The 21,999-nt window shown below is 35.9% G+C and overlaps 1 protein-coding gene across 8 annotated transcripts in view; it reads right to left on the reverse strand.

Annotated features, from left to right (window-relative positions):
* Positions 1 to 3,425: 3,425 nt before the first annotated feature.
* The window catches only part of TCF12 (transcription factor 12), a 292,841-nt gene continuing 274,267 nt past the window's right edge, over positions 3,426 to 21,999 (reverse strand). For 3 of the 8 annotated variants that reach the window (XM_039865490.1, XM_039865493.1, XM_039865495.1), the window contains 5 exons: positions 17,556 to 17,670; positions 16,553 to 16,715; positions 12,636 to 12,868; positions 8,648 to 8,801; positions 3,426 to 5,778 (listed from right to left, as the gene is read on the reverse strand). In XM_039865490.1, coding sequence (XP_039721424.1) covers positions 8,659 to 8,801; positions 12,636 to 12,868; positions 16,553 to 16,715; positions 17,556 to 17,670 — 654 coding nt within the window. In that variant the 3' untranslated portion in view covers positions 3,426 to 5,778; positions 8,648 to 8,658. The remainder of the gene's footprint in view (positions 5,779 to 8,647; positions 8,802 to 12,635; positions 12,869 to 16,552; positions 16,716 to 17,555; positions 17,671 to 21,999) is intronic. The other 5 variants (XM_039865489.1, XM_039865494.1, XM_039865497.1 and 2 more) reach the window with 3 other exon arrangements.

Consider the following 21,999-nt stretch of genomic DNA (forward strand, 5'->3'; position numbering starts at 1 on the left):
AATTGCTGGGTGTATTTTAGGACAAAGACAAGGTGTTCCCTCCTACAAGCTTGCTCCCAACACTGGGCTGCCACCTCGGCCCAACACGGACCAACTACCTAGGAGAAAAACTCAGGTTTGCAGGAAAGGAGCCTGCAGAAGGCCAGGGAAATGGGAGAAAGCAAAAAATCTCATAGGGCTGCAAGAGACAGAGGAAGGAAAGACCTGGCCCTGGGAGCAGGAGAAAAGTGGTCTGTTTCTAAAAAATCCATGCTGTCTCTGGGTTTCTCTGGGCCTCCGCAGAGTAGATCTTCAGAGATACAGAGATGGTCCTTGCTTCCAGAGGGGAAGACACAATCGTATTTCTTCCCAAGGAGACTATCAATAAACGGAAGAAGAAAAAGTGGTAACAGACTGTGGAATTGAAGAAACCCAAGATGGTTTTAAGACCTTTGAAAGTCCTAGCCTCCATCATATCAAATATATCAAACTGAGCTCCAATCCCATATTAAATAGTAATTTTATTTTGCTATAAAAATTTGAGATTTTTTATAATTGTTTTTGAAATGAAGTTCACTTTTGCAGTTTATCTTTTGGCACCATATTTCTTTTCAGGTTGCATACTTTTTCATAGGTTTTGAAAGGCTTGCAGGCCTTGGGCATTGTACTTATGATACCTAAGGATAAAATGGCTGAGAACCTGCAAGACTTTATCTAGGGACCCTGTCCAGTGGAGCATCAACCCTCAAGAGTGAGAAAGGAGAACCTGGTAGCATGCAGTAGTACTCCCTATCAGTTTTGAGAAGAGATTGTAGACTTAGGCCAAGGGGACATCCTTTCAGGTTGTATTCCAGAATAAGTGATTAAACAGGGAAAGAAAATCTGGAAAAATGTTTCTACTTCCATGAACATGCCCCAGTATGGAGCAGTATAAAATTCTGGGCCTGGGAATATTCATAGGGAAACACCCCAAAATGATGACATGTGGCCTTCCAAACCCATGTGGCTACAAAGACTCTGTGGACCAGCCACTGAGACTATCATGTCCTGGGGACACCAGAATACAACACACGGCAACCTCAGGGACTTGGCCTGATTACACCAGCCCACATGGCAGCCCATGGAAGTAGGGGAGGAAGGGACAGGGATTCATCCTTCCGGATAACATGCGCAGGTGTACTTTAACCGTGGAATGCCAAGGCAGAAAGAACTGCAATTTGAAAATACCAATTAACCCACTGAGGTCGGCTGTGGTCCCAGCGCCTGCAGAAGACCCTTTGTTTTGGTGTTGCCAGTTTTGTAGGAAGTAACAAAGAAGCATTGTGGAAACCATGAGGTGCACTGTTAGCTGTCAGTCTTCAAGTGCAGAACCTTTGTTGCAGTGTTCAGACTGAAGTCTATTTCCCAAGTAACTGCCAACCAATGACTAACCACAATGGCGACATTAGTACCTTACCATTTCTGCACAACACAGAACTCCTCAATGGGCAATCTTCTCAAACCCTCCTGGACAGCATGGGATTTCCTCAGAACTCCAAGGTGGTCTGAGGCTCTTCCTATCTAATCTTTCTTCTTCTTCCACAGACGTCACAACTGCAGCATGGTCTGAAGGCCGTCCCTGACTACTCCTGATTCCTTTCCCTTTTGTTTCCCATAAATATATCTAATAAAAATCCTGTGCACATCTAAGTCCACCCTGGTGTCTGCTTCCAGAGGACTCAAAATGATATAGCTACCAACCCATACAGTGTGACTGAGCAGAGCCTACTGCCTCATTCTTAAAATGGTAAGGTTTTAAAAAGTCCTCATAAAATGTAGCCATAGGAGGGCACTGAAAATGGATTGCCCCCAAAGAATGCAGACTCCTGCCAAGATGGGTTGACATCTTCTTGGGGTGGACTTTACCACCATTTACTTCTCATAGAAGGGCTGAAGAGGAATCATCCAGAGAGCTGGTTATAAGGAAAGCTACTATTTTAAAAATATTTATCATTTATTAAGTACTTATTATGTGACAGGAACCATGGTAAGAACTTCTCATACATTGTTTCATTCAATACCTACACAATTCTAGTATGTACCTCTATTTTTCAGATAAAGAAATGGAGTTAATTAGATGTTGAGCTTAGATTTGAATTGAGAGCTGTTTGATGCCAAAGCTAATACTCTTTAACCTTTAAAATATACACACATGCACATGATGTGATATATATGTTTCCATGGAATAAAAAATATATGAACTAGAGGAGAAAAATGAAAGAAAAATAATGTAGTAGAGAGAAATTAAAGCCACCAAACAGAATTGGCCTAAAAAATCTATAAAGAGAAAGAAGAGAAAATAAAGGTAGGGAGATTTTTTTTAGTAAAAGTTTTAAGTGTTAACAGTTATGTGCTATTGGAGACAACCTCTCTTGGCTTCAGCGTTTACAAATCGATTAATGAGGCAGTTGATGAAATGTCTCTAGATTTCATTTCAGTTCTAACAGCCCTGTATTTTCTTCTTAAATGGAACTTTTAACTTAGTTTATCATTTTGTATAACAAGAAACAAACTAAAGTGTTTGTTTTCAACAAATCCCACAATTATTAAAACGATCCGTTGGGCCTCCAGTGTGAACAGTGGATTTCATCCTTCACCGAGAGAAGCAATTTGCCAGGATCCCGAGAGGATGTGGTAACTACCATGGGCATCGCACACATACCCTATAGAAAGTCCATCCACTGTTTTTCCCAAGCTCTTGCTCGGCATGAAGTCCTCATAGGTAATCACTATGCATATTTTTGGTGGTGGTGTGTGTGAAAACTGGGATGAAAGCAGAACACTGTATCTGAAAATAGTAAATAATTATGTTCCCTAATTATGACATAGGCTTTTAGTGAGAAAAGGAAGAAAATATGTGAAAGTGCTTTGAAGAATGTTCACTTGAAAAGTCTCATTTGAGTCTTTTCCCATCTTCTTCATTCTTCTCTAAATCTGCAAATGAGTAGATTTTAACTACTAATTGATGTTTTGTCAACTTTCAGGAAAAGGCTAAAAGGCCACTATCAGTAGGAGAAATACACAACCCAGAGAAGCTGACTCAATTACCAACTTAGTTCTACAAGTCTGATGCTGTCCTGACAAGTTTCCCAAATAATGTAGATAATGCAGATATGAAAAGCACTATGGGCCTTAAAAACTCTCACCACACACACACAAAAGCAACTATGTGAGGTAAGGTGATGGATATGTTAACTAACCTTACTGTGGTAATCATTTTGCAATATACACAGATATCAAATCATCATGTTGTACACCCTAAACTTCACATTGTTATATGTCAATTTTGTTTCCATAAAGGTGGAGTAAAAAAAGAAAAGCACTGTGGGCATTTCTGGGAGGAATGAGATGGAGAAAAGAAAACAAAATGCATCATTCTTTGACAGAGGAATGTAAAAACTCACTAGTTTACTATGTTAAAAAAAAGATGGCACATTTATTGCTACATAAATGTTATATACATATTGTGTTTTCTGTTACAGTGACAGAAAAATTTTGAACTTCTTGCTGCTGGTTGAAAAGGTTTATCAATAATACCTTGAATTTGACACGGGATACAAATCTGCAATAAACCAACAATGGAAACTGGAGAACAAGATGAGAAGCAATTCATCTCGGACAATTAGCTCTTAACAATACTCCATAGGTACTACACGGTATGCTAGAATCCTACTATGGTCTTAAAATGCTATTGTAAATTTCTGATATTAATGAACAGGTTATGATAGATAACCCTACATTTTTACTACCTAATATAATAAAATAAAGTAAGAAACTTTTTACTGAAAACTTTTCGATTTCAAAAATCTAGAAAGAGTAATATTTAGAATTCAAGAAATTTTCTTACAAGATTATTGTATAAAAGACTAGCTACAGTGAAAAATAAGCCAAATGTTTTTTTCTTTCTATTTTATGAAGGAAAGCTTCTGGGCATACTGCAAAGTCTAATATAGCGAAAAAGACAACAAGCTCCGAAGAAAAAAGGCCAGGCAGTGGCATATGTTCACTCACACATCATAAGCAACAATTTCTGTTTAGCTGATTAACACTGAAATGAAGAACAAGGCCACAGATAGAGTCTGATGTAATTGGAGAATATATGCAAATTAAAATAACCAAAAAGTCCACTAAATTCACAAACGACTGATTTGTTAGGAATCATCCTGATTGCAGGATCTGAAGTTCTGTCCTGTTTTTGTTCTTTCAAATTAACAGACATCTTTAATTACATAGTGATTTGGGTTCTTTCTTCTGTGTGCTGATTGCCGCTGTTGATATTGACTATATAAGGAATTATTAAGCCAAGTCAACATTGTTTTGCATGTTTTTTTTTTCTCCCCAGGTTGTTGTGGTGGAAGACAGATTTCATGGAAGTTCAAACTGATTATGATGTCTTAAAAAACAACTCTTAAGGATTAGAGACAGAGGGGTGCCTTAATGCACAGTATTAAGATGGGCTGACATGTACTGGTTTAATGCTAATCTGGCTCATCTTCTTGGGACAGGGGCAGATGGTTTGCAGTTGATTAAATCACCCACTGAATTCCTCCTCACTGACCAGCTATCTAAATGAGAGAGAAATAAAGGCTAGGATAAGGAAACACGGGTGACCATTGCTCTTGTATTCCATTAGGTAATTAGCCTCAGAGTGGTGTGTTCATTTATCATGCTACCTGCCTTGGTGACTACTGAGTTTTGTTACGTTCACCATAACCACAGCCTGAAAATCTTTGTATTTTAAATTCATCTTGTGCTTACTTATAGCTAACACTTTATAAGTACTATATCTAGTACTTACTGCTTGAAAAACAAAGCAATTTCTAGATTCTTCCCTTGTAATTTACACTTTTTTGCTATTATAAGCTTTCCTATGAAACCTAGAAGCCTGAAAAGTCTTGGTTATTATTAGAAATAAAGCAATATTTATTTTGGGGAAGATCTAGGGGACGAAATTTCCCCTTTCAAAATCTTAGCTAGGCCATGGTCACAGATGGTCTCTGCTTATCTTTGTAAGGTAAATATGCAAAGCACATAGGGCTACATGGAGGATTCTGGACTGTGACCATAAACTATTCAGAGTCAGAGACCAAATATAACACCCACAAAGAGAAAATAAAAATGAATGAAAAAATGAGCAAGAAAAATGCAATACCAAGTAATATTTTCCTATTTCATGGAAAACACTATTCATATGGCAAAAGGATAGGAGAGGGCAACGAAAGACTTTCCCTTCCTTTTTAAGACACTAATAGGTATGCCGGGAATGCTAAGGGCCAATGGTTGTCACTGCTTTGTTCTCTGCACGTGAACAGCTTTAACGAATGCTGGCATCAGCTGAGTGTAGATCAGCTTTCCACATTAACTTTCCCTTTATATGTAGACCTTACAGTTCCATAACAATAAATAAAATCTGTAGTTACAATGCATTTGTCAATTCAGTTTAGGCACAAGGCAACTTCCACGGTGAGTGGAGAGATCGAGACAGTCTCTGATTGTGCAGAAGCGACACACTGCTTGCAACAAAATGATATGCTGCAAACGTCTCATGGGCTGACGTTCTATCTGATGAGCTTCCTATCTTCACTTCTGATGGAAGTGTTGACCAGTTGCTTTGATCGTAGGATTACAATTGAGTTTCTTCCTTCAAGTGTTTGTTTTTTCTTCTCCCTCCTATCAGGTTTGTGTCTTCAGATTATCTGAGATGTCCAAGTCCTTATGAGGAGAGGTCACCTTCTATCTAGCCTACTGATAACTCTGGAACTGTGGCAGGGAGAGCAGCCAAGGGAGAGAAGAGAACCAATTAGGACATCACTGTTAAAACTAAGCACCTCTCCCCCCAAAAAACAAAAACAAGTTGGTATTCTTCATTTATACGCAGGGTTTACACTACATTAGCAGTCTGCTAAATGATTTATTTATAAATGAGCCTCTTTCATTCAAGGAGTAATTGAAATGGTTTTACTTGTTGTATGTGATAAGATTTTTAAAGGTGATCATGTGATTATAGAATCACAAGATCTAGGATTATATAACAGCTGTGACAATTATTCAAACCTTAATTTTGGCAGCATTCGAGTTGGCAATACCTGAGCTTTGAGGTCCTACTCATTCATTTCTGAGTGGAGAGACAATGTTAAAGCATACATTAATGGCTACATCCAGTCCATCATACTATGTTTTAAAAGTTTCCATCTGCTGCCTCTACACTGAAAGTTTCTAAAGGCAGGGACCTTTTCACATTGGCCCCAGTTTCTCGATAGTAGGTCCTCGATAAATGTATGCTTAATGAATTTTTAAGAAAACTTTACTATCACAGTAAAAATTTTATACATTTATTTTCTCAACATAATATACATAGTAGTAACTCTGATATTTGCCATTTTTGATGAAAATAGTTTTAGGAAGAATCATACTTTTCACTTCTTAATTAAACAATAACCACAGAACTTTTTTTTTTTTCCTATTAGATTTGATGCTCTTAGGGAGGATAACTGAGATACTCAGAGCCACCTGGCTTTACATTAAATGGTGGCAAATCCTTGTGCTTTCACAGTCTTTCAATCTGTGGTCATTTATCAGCTATTTTGATTCCAGCAGCCATTTTCCTGTTGCCCAGTTTCTTGCTAGTTTTAATCTGCTATTCATTTCTATAAAGAATTGAAAGTTATCAGGTGAAACCAGAAAACACCTTTATGAAATTAGCAACTTTTAAGACATATTTTAAGACAATAAACACTAACCTATGAAATCTAATGGAACAAAGTGCATTTAATATATTTATCATCTGAAGCCTTTTTAAAAAAAGATTCTTGATCTCTTTTTGATAGGTGAGAATGTTCTAGGTTTAATTTTAACCTAAGTGGGGCAATTCCCTTATTACACAGATAAGGGCAGAGATATGAAAGCAGTATGAGATATAAAAGCAGTAAAAGAGAAGAAAGTAAACAGAATGAGGGAAGAGAGATGAGGTTGGGAGAGAGAACTGAATGAGAAAGAGCTAGAGTGAAACTAGTAAGAAAATAAGAGGAAATGGGTACAACAAACTAGAGAGGGACAAAAAAACATAAGACACAGGCTATGAGATAAATGTGACAGATGAATATATGAAGCGCTCTTTTCACAGCCCAGTGGGTACCTGGGACCTGAGCATAAGAAGTTACCTCTCATCATCATCATCACTCTTCTTCTAAATGATCTGCCAATTCAGAAAGTCACCTTTGCATTGAGAAACAGTGGCATGATTTTATAACTTCCAAGTTTACTTTTGAACAAAAGTAATTTTTTCACGATATTCTGTATTTTCCACAGAATATGAAACAGTAGCTTGGGTTTGAGAGGATCTGCAAGTTAACTAGCTCTTGCCAGAAGTCTCTTTGACATGCATAATCAGTTAGATTGCTGGATATTTTTTTGTGGGGGAGGTGGCTTACAGTTTTCTCCAGTCACTTAAACAATTCTCTTGTCCCTAAATGAAATCTTCAGTTTTGGTCTCTTTTGATCCTAGGAAGGATATATGTAGAGGTGGTAGGAACCAAATTCTTCAGGAAAGGGTGAGTTATTGACTTAATATTTGTAGTTCACAAAATATTCTATCAAATTTCAGACTTTCAGCTCAAATTGGCAACTATAAAGCTGACCAAATGAAATTTTTTTCCTGTCCATACCTTCCATCCATTCATCTTTATTTACTGCTATTAATCTGCTGATAAAACTGGGAAAAGAACTGCACATTGCTGAAGGCAGATTATAAAAATGAAGGTACCAGTTCTATTCCTAAACCATGCTGCTAGTTAAAATGTCACTGCCCAAAATATTTAATTACAGTCTATATTAATTTCTGCCACCTAAATAATAACTTTACAACTTGGATTATAGATAACATGAATATATAGTTAAAAAAAAAGATGATTCACATTAACTACTTGGGCAATAACCTCACATTACTTTCGTCACTTTGTTAAAAAAAAAAAAAAATCACAAGAAAGGTAATTGTGTTTAGTCCATGAAGAGAAGATAAAAGAACAAACTTTCAACAAGTAAAATTGGGGATTCTGGTTCTATCATATATAACACCTTTACATTCATCAATAGATTCCAGAAGGTGTAAATGATATGCTTACAGGGAAGGAAGATGCATATTCACAAACTTGCACTACTGATCCAAATGGAAACAAGCAGTAACTGTGTATAAAGATTCCATAGCAAAGAAGAGGTAGATGGTTAATGGAAAACTGGTTGATGATACAGTCAAATATTTCTGAGTAGAGGAATGAGGAGTATGAGAGGTAGCAAAAGAATTTTTTGACAGAAGAGCCTTTGCACTATTTTCTTCTTGGATCAAAATGACATTCATTTGAGAGAGTATACATGATGATCCAGAACAGAAAAACCCAACAATCTTTATAGTAATCACAGGATACCAGCACACTTTGAAGAGAACTGTAATTTGTATAAAATGACACTGGCTCTCTTAAGTACGATTATACAACAGAAAAGTAAACTGTTGGATTCCAATTACATGTGGCCTTTACCAGGACCAGTGCCTGCAGAAAATTCTGTTCAAAATTCTAACTCAGTTTAAGAAAAAGCAGGTGATTTCCTTGTACTTTCTTTTCATACCCTTACTTACCTGGCTGATGTTTACATATGACCCATAGGGTTGGTAGTTTCACTAAGCCCAGGATGGGTTCCTGGCAGTGTGGTTGGCGGCTCTGCCGATACGGCAGAAACTTTTTCTTCTTCCCTTCTCTTAAGGCAGGCTGCTTTGGGGTTAAGATTCCTCTCTGAAATAGAGAAAAATAATTTTTATCATTATAGTCATAGTTATGAATCAGGGACTCTTAGGTCTTAAACTGGGCAAATTGCTGTTATTTTTTCTTCCTGGGGGTTTCACTCTATGGTAATCCAAAAGTGAGACATTATTACTCAGGAATTCTTAAATCTGGAGGTCTTTTCTCTAGAGTATTTAGTTTCTATAGAAAATAATTCTCCAGTTTCCTTGAAGATGGGGGTGAATATACTTTGCTGCCAGCATTAAGGAAGCAAAGCAGGACACAGGGCTGATGGTTTCACTGTTCATCTTCATGCCTCACCCATTCTCTGCTCTTCTTGGTGTTCCAGATTTGCAGCCTTTCTGATTTCATTTTTTTCCAGAAAATACTCCTCCTGTCTTTTATGGTGGAAGGAAAGACAGGGCAGAAGCAATGAAGTAGAGGGAAGATGTAGGGATACAATTTTTCCACAGCAGACCTTCAATCAATCTTCCTATTTTTAGGTCTGATGCTTTCTCCAATAATCAGTACCTCCAAAGTACAGAGCCCTTCAGGGTTTAGGGTTCTGTGTGACAAAATGCTCTGCTTCTTGTTGGTATTCCTCCCTGTTCCACTTAATTTCTTCTAAGTCAGTTACCACTACTCTACTTTTTTTCTACCTTATATATGTTTTTTGCTCTCTCATCTACTATTGTTTTCTCTCCCATCTGCCCTTGTGGGTTATGCTATTTGTATTCATTTCAGTGCAGTTTTAGTGATGAGGAGAATATTATCAGTGAATATACTAAGCCTACGATGTTTGACCATCTCATTGCAACTAAATAAAAATCTGCAGGGGGTAGGGCCTGGACATTTTTTTGGAAAAATGAAAAGCCTCAGGTGATTCTGGGACCAGCCAGACTTGGGAACCACTGTCCTAGTTCATTCATCTTCAAACTCACTAGGAGACCAAGAAATGAAAATTGTAATAGTTCTATTGCTCCTAAACTATCATTGGAAGAGAAGTAAGCTAATAGAACTGACTACTGGAAGAGTTTGATGAGGAAATGTTTGCCCAGTTATTTAATCTTTAGTAAAGCTGAGAGTATCAACGTGAAGGGAATATGTGCAATCTGCTGAGGATTAGTAAAATGGTAATGGTAAAATGTAGTCATGAAAATGTAAAGGCTTAATTTAAATTGGCAATGGTGGGGACCAGATGCAATTTAATGTGTGGGGCACCAAGGCACAAAAAGTGCTCTGGCAAAATCTGAGGCTTGGAAGGGAAGTCACTCTTCCTGTTTTTCTCCAGATGCACTGCTAGGCTTGGGTCTGGCTGCCCTCCTGGCATAACCACTTGTCCAGGGATGGTAAGTTATGGATAGCCAGATACAGTCTTGGAGCACCATCCCAAACCAGAGGGGAGCCCAGAGAGTCCAGAGGATGTCCAAAGTAGACATGCAGACAAGATGTATGTCTTTATAGAAACTGCTGGGCCCCGGGACTGCTGGGTAGGGACCCTGCAAGGATGAAGAAGCTCTTACAAATGCATAGGTTACCAAAATACCTCAAAACTGCTGTAGTTAAGAGTTAAAGTCTAGGGAAGGACAATGGCTATCCTAAACTCTGAAGGGGCTGCCATACACAAGGAACAGGTATTGTGGGCTGCATGAAGGGGTTATGAACCCTGTTTGACAGACATACATCGGAGTGCCTTTCAAGGAGGAAACTTACACATGGATCCCAAGGCTTTTACATTAAGTTGTAAAATAAAGGCTCTGGGCTTTGAAGCCCAGAGTCTGAGGATGGGAGGAAGGTAGGCTGTTATAAATATTAAAGTAGTCCCTAATGAATTTACAGTTCATTGTATTTGTTTTATTCAAACTCTATAATAAGTCAATGGCTCCTTATACAGAGCTTTTCAGACTGTGTGAAAAAGTTTGTACCCATGACAGTGACCAGAAAGTTAGTAGGCAGCCAGAAGAGCCTAGATATTAGATCCTCTCTCAGACTCAGCTTTTCTATTCTAGACTTAAATGGAACTACTACAAAATCAAATCTTACAAATGAATGAATAAGATCCACCCAGGCATGGTGTTTATAACATTTTTTCAAACATAGAGATAATCTCTCATTTTTATGGCTTGGATCTGAGAGTACATACTTCTGATCTTTAAAAAAATGTTTTTAAAAACACAGATGACTGTATTCCAGCTCTAATAAACTATGAAAAGGGAAGATGTTGTACTGTATTAAGTTCTGGAACCACTGTTGTCCAGACAGTTAAGACTTTCACAGACCAGACAGAGGTAATGGTCTTGACAATAAACGAGTAGAGTCAGGGTAGAAAATATCTTGGGCTGCAGCGGAGGAGGATGAATATACTTGGACCACTGAGCACAGGTGTCTTGTTACCTTCAGAGTGAAACAAAGGGTGTCAGACACAATGAAATAAAAACATTTGGTAAAACAATAGGAGACACTGAAGGCTGAAGGAACAACTGTTCCCACCACAGATGAGTGGGCAACAATCATAATGTCTTTATGAATATCTCAAAATAGTCTATAACTCTTTGAAGATCAGGTTTTATTAACATTTACCCTTTACAGATATTTTAAAAAGTCTTAAGACAATAGGAGCAAGTATCTCACTTTAGTGGTGGTTGGTTATACATGAAATAATCTATTCATCATTCTTATTCATTACATATACTGGAAGGAAGTGGATGGATAAATTAATTATTGTTGCATGTTTTTCTGAAAATGTGTTCTAGCTCTCAAACTCTGGTTTCCTTAAAAAGAGTATTCTTTCTGTAATCAATTCTGAGGGTCCATGGTTATAGTTGTCAACACCTGTCTACTCCTATTCTTTTTTCTTTTCCAACTTTCTTTAAATAAAATTTTACATAAATATCTAATAAGTAAGAAAGACAGAATTGCTTTCAATGAAGAGAGGTTAGAAACAGGGCCTGAAACCGAAGGTTCCATCTATAAATTCTTTGCAAAAATGCTTAGGATGAGGCATTTGTAACTTCAGATATGAAAATATATAAGTAATATGCAAAAAAGCAAGTTTGATGATAGAACCTCTCAAGGGGCGTGTATTAATTAATAACTCATTAATTAATAGCACATAGCTGGTTGGGACAGAGGAGATGTCCAATAAATGCTTGTTTAAAAAAATGAAGTTTCAAAGCATCTTAAGGATTCCATCAAACTTCTTGAAAAATAAAACAGTTAGGGAAGTTGTCTGAGTCAGCAGTGGATGAGCATATATAAATCACAATTTTGCCTTTAAGGACACAAAGGTATGCCAGTGCACCTAGCCCAAGAAGTCATAGCATTCCAGATTAGGGATCAACAAAGAAGCCCTGATACCTTAATGACATGGTTAAGGCACAAAAAGTAAGGCAACACCAAGATGGGCCATGACCAGGCATTCTATTAAGCAGCACAACCTAGTGGACGCCCTTAGGGTATAGCAGGCAAGAAACTGAGTACAGAGAAGTAGAGAAGACAGGAAGAACACAGGTCTAGGCAGGTAAATTCAACAGTGTGGGAGACCAGAGTTAAAGAACAGGGACACAAAGCACTAATGCTGAGCAGCAGGCAAAGGCTGGCTGTTCTCTGCCTTGTTACATAGGATTACTCTCTACTGGTCTGTGGGAAGTACTGAGCCTATGGATATTGACCAATGCAGTAAGACAGAGGTGAGAGAACTAGAGAGAAAACTTGGTCCACATGATGCAGTGGCAGAAGTACTAGTTGAACTTGTAATCAACTTGACCAAGCAGAAGAGTGAGTGGAAATAGAAATGTGTGCCCATCTGAGGCAGAACAGTTATGTATCTCTGCTGAACCTACTTACCTCTGACTTGCTGTTCTAGACTAAGGATGACTGCCACGGCCTGATGAAGAATAAGGAGTTTTGTTTGCGGTTTTTCACTCTTTAAATGAAGCTGACACATTCGACCAAGCTCTTTGAATGCCTCATTAATATCCCGCACACGCAAGCGTTCTCTGGCATTGTTAGCCATCCGCCTTTCCTTCTCCCTTTCTATCTTCTGTTCTGGGTTCAAATCTTCATCTTCATTAGTACTGCTGGAAAACAAAGTAACAACAATGTCTGCCAGGTTCCCTATAAAGCACAGATATGCTTACTGTACAAAATTATGAAGTATAAAGATGGAAATAAAAATTACCTATGAATTTTAACCAAACAGTATAAATAACTACACTTCACATGATTATTTCTTTCCAGTCTTTCTTCAATGCACACATATAGTTGTATAGTTGAAATTATACCACATACCTTTTAAAATGCATTTATCATTACACATTACAGCATGAAGACTTTTCCACGCTAGTGAAACTCTTCATAAACGTAATTTGAATGACTACATAATATTCTATCACCTTGCTACTCAAAATATGATTAGCAGCATCAGCATTACTGGGAGCTTGTTAAAAACAGAATCTCAATCTCAGGTTCTACTGTATACCGACTGAATCAGAAAGTGAATTTTAACAAGATCCCCTGCTGATTCATATGCACATTAAAGTTTGAGAAGTACTATCTTAGTACACTAATGTATTACTTTGCTTAACCGATGTTCTTAAATATATTCTGGCAGTTACCTGGTGAAGAGTAAGAAAAGCTGAAGACAGAGTGAGAAGTATTTCAAAAAATGACTACTTTCTGTTTAAGAGAGAAATATCATCATCAGTGGTGATGACTTAAAACATGGGTGAACTGGAACAATTTTTTTGAAGGACTAATTGGCAAAATAAATCCAAAGCCTTAAAATGTTCATTACCTCTTAATCAGCAATTCCAACTTTATAAATTCATCCTAAGGATATAATTAGAGACATACATAGATGTACACAGAGATGTAAAGGAAGTTGATCACAGAAATATTACATTAGCAACAAACTGGAGTCCAATAATAGGAGCTGGGTTAGATAAATTACAGTACATCCAGACAATGGTCTACTCTGTAGCTTCTAAAAAATCAAGCTGCAGATTATTATGCTAATTAAAAGACACCAGAACAAAAGTGTATCTACTATATGATTCCACTTAGATAAATTTGTAGAAAAGACAAAACTATGGTGATGGAAAGTAGATTAATGGTTGCCAGGGGATGGAAGAAGGTACTGATTACAAAGGGGCATGAGGAAACTTTCTGGGGTGGTAAAAGTATTATTCTGCTTTGCAGAAAACACTCAGGGATAGATGAAAATGTTAAAAACACATTCTTAAATAATAAAGTTGAAATTGTAAAAGTTATATCTAGTTTAATTCCAATTTTAACTGTATTTATGGAAAAGATATTTCTTGAAAAGTAAACAGTGGTTAATTCTGGGTAGTAGAGTTTCTTGTGATTTTTGTATATACTCTTCTGTATCTTCCAAATTTCTGTAATAAAAATGCACTAAGGTATCAGAAAAGAAACATTTGAGGAAGATCCTTTGGAATAAATTTTAGGAAATTCTATTTATATTTCAGAAATAAATTATTGAGCCGAGGCCTCTCAAAAACTTAAAATGATATACACAAAGAATAGATGTTTTCACCTCTTTTCTAATACCTTGAGTACTGTAATAAAAAATAAGTACGCAATAGATTCTTACTAGCTAATTATCAATAATTACATAAAAGTATTCTTTGGTAACAGAAAATCACTAGCTCTTGGACCTCAAAGAGACCTTTACAGATCATCTAGTGCAAAGATTTCTAAGTGTGGCCACTTATCAAAATCTTCAGGAGCACTTAAAAAACAGCTTTCAACGGTTCCACTACCAGAGATACTGATTTAGTGAGCTTGGGTTGGGGGCCAGTCACCTGTACTCTAAAATGTTTCGGGAGTCTGTGCAGAGGGTTGAAAAACACTGCAAGATCCAAAGAAATCAGTGACCTCCCTAGGATCACACAGCCAATCAGTGGCAGTGTAATGACAAGAACCGAGGTGGAAGCAAACCTACATCATAAACCTAAAATTCCCATCGTCGTAATGGTAACTATAGCACATTTATTGAGTGTTTACTGCATGCGAGACAGTGTGTAAAGGCCTTTATATGCATCGTTTTCAGTTTATTCCCGCAAGAATCTTGTAATAGAAAGTCCCTTTTTTCAAGAAAGAAGCAAAGCTCAGAAGCTTTAATTAGTTGGCTAAGGTCACTTGGCAAGTATATGAAGGAGCCATAAGTAAAACCCAAGTTAGCTTTACTTTGTCCAAAGGACATATTATTAATCTATTAACTATTATTAATTACTAAATATTGTTATTGTTAACCTATTACACTGCCTTCTCAATTTATGATGACCTGTAATAGTGTTCGGTAAACTATGGCCAGTGAGATGGCTACTGTTTTTGTAAATAAAATTTTATTGGAAAAGCCAGTCCATTTGTTTATGTATTGTCTATGGCTGCTTTTCTGCTACAATGGCAGAGTTGAGTAGTTGCAACAGAGACCATATGGCCCACAAAGCTGAAAATATTTACTTATATGGCCCTTTACACAGAAAGTTGGCCAACTTCTGACCTACAACATGAGAAGATGAAGAGGAAACATGAATATTATTTCCTTTAAAATCCTGTAGAATAATAAAACGATGAAAGAATTAAGATGCCTGAAAGGAGTGGTCTCTAGATTCCATGACTCATTTTCTACTTCTTCATGCGTCTGCACAACTGAGTACAATGCATATGAAAATGATAGTATTAGTATCTTAAAATTTAATTTTTCCCAAGAGAAATGTCTTAGTGTTGAAATAGTGAGAATGTCAAAGGCAAAAGGACACCTTTTAAGTATGTGAATACAGAAAGAACCATGCTCGTTCTTTCAGTTGTATCTACTATATTTAATGTAATCGCCATTGCACCATAATTTAATACGAAGAACAATATTTATAATATCTATGTGACATATACATATTATTGATAAATGGATACACATATCCAAGAAATAAGATGGATCACAAATATTCCAAATCATCTAGTTTAATGTAGAACTGGAAGAATCTGAGGGAAGAATCTGGAAATCATTTGAAACTAATGTACTTACTATGTGTCAAAATGCATACTTCAAAGCAGGGTCAAGTCTAATTTCTAGAAAACCTTCCCCAATAACATCAGTCCACCAGTAGTACTTTCTTTTCCATACTTCTCTCAAATAACTGTTTAAACTTTTTCAGCGTTGTGGGCCATCTGGTTTCTGCTCCAACTACTCAAAACTATTATTGCATTACAAAAACAGCCCTACACAAAATACGTACATGAATGGGGTGTGGAGGTATTCCAATACAACTTTATTTGTAAAAATAGGCAGTGGGCTGGATTTGGTCCATGGGCTATATATAGTCTGACAACACGTGGTTTAAACTGTATAACGGAGTCTTACCGTATACTTAGCCTGAAGTTAATACATTCATATATTTGTTGATAAAATGTACTTAAATTTCTATACTGCCCAATTTAATTGGTTTGAGCTATTTTGTCATTTAATTGTCTTATAGACTATAAGCTTTGAGGGGAGAGATATAATTCCTTTTTATATGTAGACCCTAAAATAGTGTGATATTATGGAAAACATAATTTTGGAGTCGGCTTCATGATTCCCTTTTAGGGATGCTGTGAGGATTAAATGGGATAACATACATAAAGTCCCAACACAGTATCTAGAACATAGCTGACAATAAATGCATGACACCCTTTAATTTTCAAAGTATTTTCACCAACGGCAAATGACTGAAATTTAAAACCTGGATGCTAACAAATACCTTGTTCTGCCTCTAGATGAAACTTTGATATCTTTTTGGGAGGATTCATCATCTGATTTCATGTCATCTGATGAAGGAGGTTCATGAAGGTTTTCATCTTTCTCTTTGTTTTCAGTCTTGATTTCTGTTGGAACAACAGTTCCAGACTGACCTTGCAAGCCACCTAACAAAGAGGCAAAGATATAAAAAATAAATGTCCAGACTTATTTATGAATTTGAACTAAGACAGCAAAAAGCTTTCTAGATGGTAAATACCCTTAGTTGTTACAGGGCTATGAGGGAAATCTGAAGATGTAGAGCTGGAAAGAACATGTCCATAAACCTTAGAGAAAATGGTCTAATGCTCACTTTTAGGCACTATTTAACAAATGAAGAAGGTATGAGATACTTGATGGATTTTTAGAAACTGACTTGTAAGATTCTGCCAAGGTAATAAGCTTTAACATTTTCCTGGATAAACACAATAAAATAGGCATCATGGGTTAAATATAACTGGAGGAACTTTACTTTGGCATTCTTAATATTAGCTATATATTTGTACTTATTTGTAAGCTCCATTATAACACTGATCAGTCTGCTTTTTAACAGAGTTGTTTCTACAATTGAACTGTTTCTAAACAACAGCTAGTATCATTCAAAGCTCTCAACATACTGAGATATATCTTTCCCACTTCATGGGACCATGAAGACTCAGTCACGTGGGGAAGTGAGAAAGACAGACATGACAGAAACAGGAACAGGTAAGACAATGACCAATAAAAACTGAAGAATAGTTTGTAAGTGGTTCTATCCATCAATAAGTATCTACACTTCTCTTAGCCAAAGAGGCCACTGAACACTAAATATCTATCCTCTACATTCATGCAGTAGCAACTACTGTTTAAAATTCCCTCATGTAAGATGACTTTTGATTCACAGATGTCAATACACTTGTGAAAAAGGTGATAGTGCTCCAAGTGATATCTCTGTCTGCATTACTGCTGAAAACCAACAATATAGTTACCTCTATAATTCTCTTGTGTCTTATGGTTCAAGTCTGTGCTTGAAGTGGTGACCGTACTAGACAGGACTGCATGATTGCCATTGAGACTGACAGAGTCGTCTCGATGAGTTCCAACCTAGTTAAAAAAAAAAAGTCAAGACAGTTCAGGGGCAATAATTTTTAAAATTCTTTTACTGGGTTTAATAGAGAAAACAATAGTACTCATCTGAATTTAGCAACTTTTCTTGGGTACCACTTTTCTGGATTTTTGATTTCAAAAGACTTGATAGTAGCTAAAATTTTATTTAAAAAAGTAAAATTCCAACTTTCAAATTTTATATTCCACAGAGGACTGTTATAAATGAGCTAACAGAGACAAAACAAATCCAGAAGCCATAAACCACTATATATTATAGGACCTATTAATAATCCTCTATCAACTAATCTGAAAACCTATTCCAAATACTACCTATATATATTAAAGTATGCATGAATTTGCATTTACAAAAATATTTTTTGATTCCAAGTAATAATATCTATCTATACTTTGGCATGCCCTTTCCTCACATAAGACATAGAATGTCTTGTTTTTACTTCCTCTGCCTCCTCTCAAGAATTTTAAAAGAGCAACAAAGGGCAATACAAAATTAAAATAACTTAAAAGTTCTGCATCAATTTTTTTTTTTAAATAAAACTTACACGAATCACAATTTATCTGAAATGGGAAGGTAAGGCATGCATGCAAAAACCACCAAAAGTTTGGCTGCTGCAGTATTTTTAGAAAAAAATTGGTTACAAATGAAGCTTTTTATTAGAACAGTAGCAGACATGTCAACTAGAAGATTAAGCCTTTAATTAAAGAGGTTTTATTGCCTAGAGTTGTACATGAGAACCGCAGTTTTTCAATAAATCCTTCAATCTCAGTAAATTGCCAAGCTTTGAATCCCTCTTAAGTAATTAATATAGCTTTTTATCTTTCATGACTCTGTGTAGATTTTACCCTAAGAGATATAAATGCCCCCATTCAAGTTTATCCTTTGGTTGCTTGTGAGCTAAACAAAAGAAACCAAAGCAGTTTTAGGCAGGCCGTTTGGTAGAAGACCTAATTAGAACGTATCAGGTCTTTCACCACTCTTTTTATGAAATGTCTGTCCCCTACTCTTATTCTTATCTTTAATGTAGTTTTAAAAACCCCATATAATGTACTCCATAACTACTTTTGAAATTATTTTAGTATTAGTCATTGCTAAGGATTAGTTGTGTCACTATTTTCTTAGATGATCAAACATGACTATATCCTTTTCCTAAACCACACAATTTCATCATGCATTAGAATCATAAAGTCTTAAAGCTGGGAAGGAACCACAGAAACCGTGGCAGACTTTTATCTTCTTTGCACTAAAATCTTCCCTAAGCTTTTAGATTTCCCCCCAAAACACACTTGAGAAAAATCTGAAGAACTAAACTTAAAAACCAGTGCAAAAGTGGTATGTGAAAATTTTATTTGAGAGAAAATTATTTTTAAAATGTTTCACGATATCCAGTATCCAGGGCATCCTGGTCATGTTTATTAACACAAGTGGTGCTTTCTTGTTAGCTGGGAACTACTCAGTAATCTAATGGGAAGGTCAGTTAAAAAATCCCATTTTATAAAAACAGATATGTTATAATCGTAATACACAGTTGTTGCAATTCTTTTGGACCTTAATAGCCTAGGCATATTATAAAGATAAAATATCACTAGAACAATTTTGACTGCCTGAAGAAATCACTGCAGGATAAAGTAAAAGCTAAGATTTCTCTGTGTTTATAATAATCTTAAGACTTCCTATGATTTAGGTAATGTGCTAATTCTGCTATTACCTAGTATGCTGAGCTATCATACCAAGTAATTTAAAAGGCAATGACCTTTTAAAACTAAAAAATTTTAAACATATGTATATTTACTATATATTCTATGTGTGAAACTCCTTTTATAGCTCTGTAAGACAGTAATAATTGAACAGTTAAACTGAATTTTCACTCATTTGAGTAATGGTAAGTGCTGACGCATCTACTGAATTCTTATCTCTTTTTATTTCATTAGTATAAATAATTCTTTAATAAAAATGACTCTATCACTTCCTTTCTCATGAAAGGCCTGGCAGACAAAGGATCATTACCTAAACAATATATTTAGGGATTCTGCATTTCCCTGAAGGAAAATCAGAAAGGTTACTCAGTTTGTTTTGAGATATAAATGCCAACAAATACTTTTGTCTCTATGGAAGAGAAACTTATTTTTTCACACCAACCTATATTGGCTTCCAAAAGAAAAAAAATTAAACCTTTAAAAACTGGCCTCAGACCAGTGAAACCCTTGAAGTCTGGAGTTTTTCATATTAATGAAGTTAGCAGGAACTTTTTCTTTGTAACTTGATTCCCCTTGCAAATGGCCCTCATATATTTTCTGAAGAATTTGACTTTCACAGTTCATATAGTTCTCTTTAACCCTTGCTCACCCTGGCTCCTGCATGTTCCCTTTAATCTGCGGCTACCCATTCAAACGGCTCTGTCCACACACACACACAACAGGTGTATAAACAGTTCTTTGTTTAGGCTCAGAGCCTGTAAGGCCAGCAAGATAGGACCCTGTTTAATTGTTCATCTCGTTAGCATACAGCTGACAGGCTGCTTCTACAGGGGGAATAGCAGGGAAGGCAAACCCTTAACCCACTATGCTCAAAATTTCAATTATTATGAAGAGCTCTGTTTCAGAATAAAAGGCCCATTCCATTAAATGACATCATCCTGAATTCTGGATCTTCACAATCTGTGTATGGTCTTACGTTTGTGGGAGTGCCCTACAAGGGACCTGTTTGCCTTTAATTTAGCCAATGGCTTTAGTATCTACAATGAAAAAATTGTAACTCTACTTAGTTGATGAATAAGGGGTCATGTGAATTAAGGAACAAACTGAAAAGTACTCAATATGAATTCCTCTCTGATTCTGAGTTCTATTCTAATAATTTATTCAATGTGGACTATTTACTAAATACTAATGATTTAATCAGCATTAATCTACAGACTGATATGATCTTTATGTACTGTATAGATTTTGTTATACCTGAAGAGGGGTTTTATGCTAGAAACTTGGCAGAATTCCATCTATTATAGTTCCTTTTTAGTAATATTTCCATAATATATAAATTTCAGTTTTCAAACTTTAAAAAATGCTGCCATTTGAACAATTTTGAATTTTAAAAATTGGTATCAAAATCCTTCAAAACACTATACTATTGTCTTAATGAAAATCAAATTCTTTTAAATTGCTCATTAAAAAAATAGGTCAGAAAAAAATAATATAGTTAAAAATAAACTCTTTTAATTCAGCTGATGCCCAGACACACAATTTTTATACTACACAAATCTATACTAATAAAATTAAATAGTTTTCTAAAAGTAAGGTTAAAATGAGTCCAAATTTATTTTGATAAGTGACAAAAAGCTGATTTTAAACAAAATATTACCTTATTTGCCTGTTAGTCTTTAGTAACTTAATCCAAGTCTCTTGCAATTTAGAAAATATAGTTTCTCTAACTGCTTTAGGATTTGGAAGACAGATGTGATTTATATTTTTAAATCGTTATATAAGGTAGCTTTAAATTCCACAATTTGACATCATTTACTTTGTTCTCATACAAGAATACTATGAATCGCCAACCACTGCTTAAAACAACAAAAAACCCAACAAAACCAAAAAAAAAAAGGAGGGGTCCCAGGAGGGCGGAGAGGGAAGGGAGAGGAGGAAAGAGAAAGATGTAGAGAGGGGGAGGAAGGGGAGGGAGGGAGAGGGATGTGCCTGGATTAAATTTCCTTGGGATTTGTAACAAAGAAAACCAAAAGACCTCATAGATGGAATTTTATTCTATACCATAAATAAGGAACTTTTTAAGATTTGCACAAAGCTTCTATTAATACAAAAAGCTCCTAATCTACTTAGTTTGGTTTGAAGTTGACTGAGTACTTTGTGTTAAAGATAAAAGTGCTATCATGGATTCATCTCAATGGGCCTCAGTATTTTAGATATTATAGCCATAAACAGATGTGATGTACAATAATTTTATATTGCTGAGATCTCTTTGTAATGCGCAAATGAAATGAACAATTCTATTCCTTTTCAGTTTTCCATTTAATACAGTATTTTTTCCTGTCAGCAGTTTATTCCAAGAGTTTATTCTTACACTATATAAATGAGAGCAAAACTAAAGTCCAATGCTGACATTTTAATAATTCTCAAAATGGTAATTTTGTGCCTTAAAATTTAAATGATACATCAATTACATTCCAATAAGAGGGTCTGACGAAGACTTAAGTTTTATATCGCATTAAGCAAATGTGGGGAAATCATCAAAAATACTAAAACAGAAAATTAAGTTAATGGAAATGTTAATCCCATTAAAAAATAAGAGCAAATATTAAAACT

This window comes from Pteropus medius, unplaced genomic scaffold (assembly GCF_902729225.1).
Source record: "Pteropus medius unplaced genomic scaffold, Ma_sr-lr_union100, whole genome shotgun sequence".
In the NCBI taxonomy this organism is placed as follows: domain Eukaryota; kingdom Metazoa; phylum Chordata; class Mammalia; order Chiroptera; family Pteropodidae; genus Pteropus; species Pteropus medius.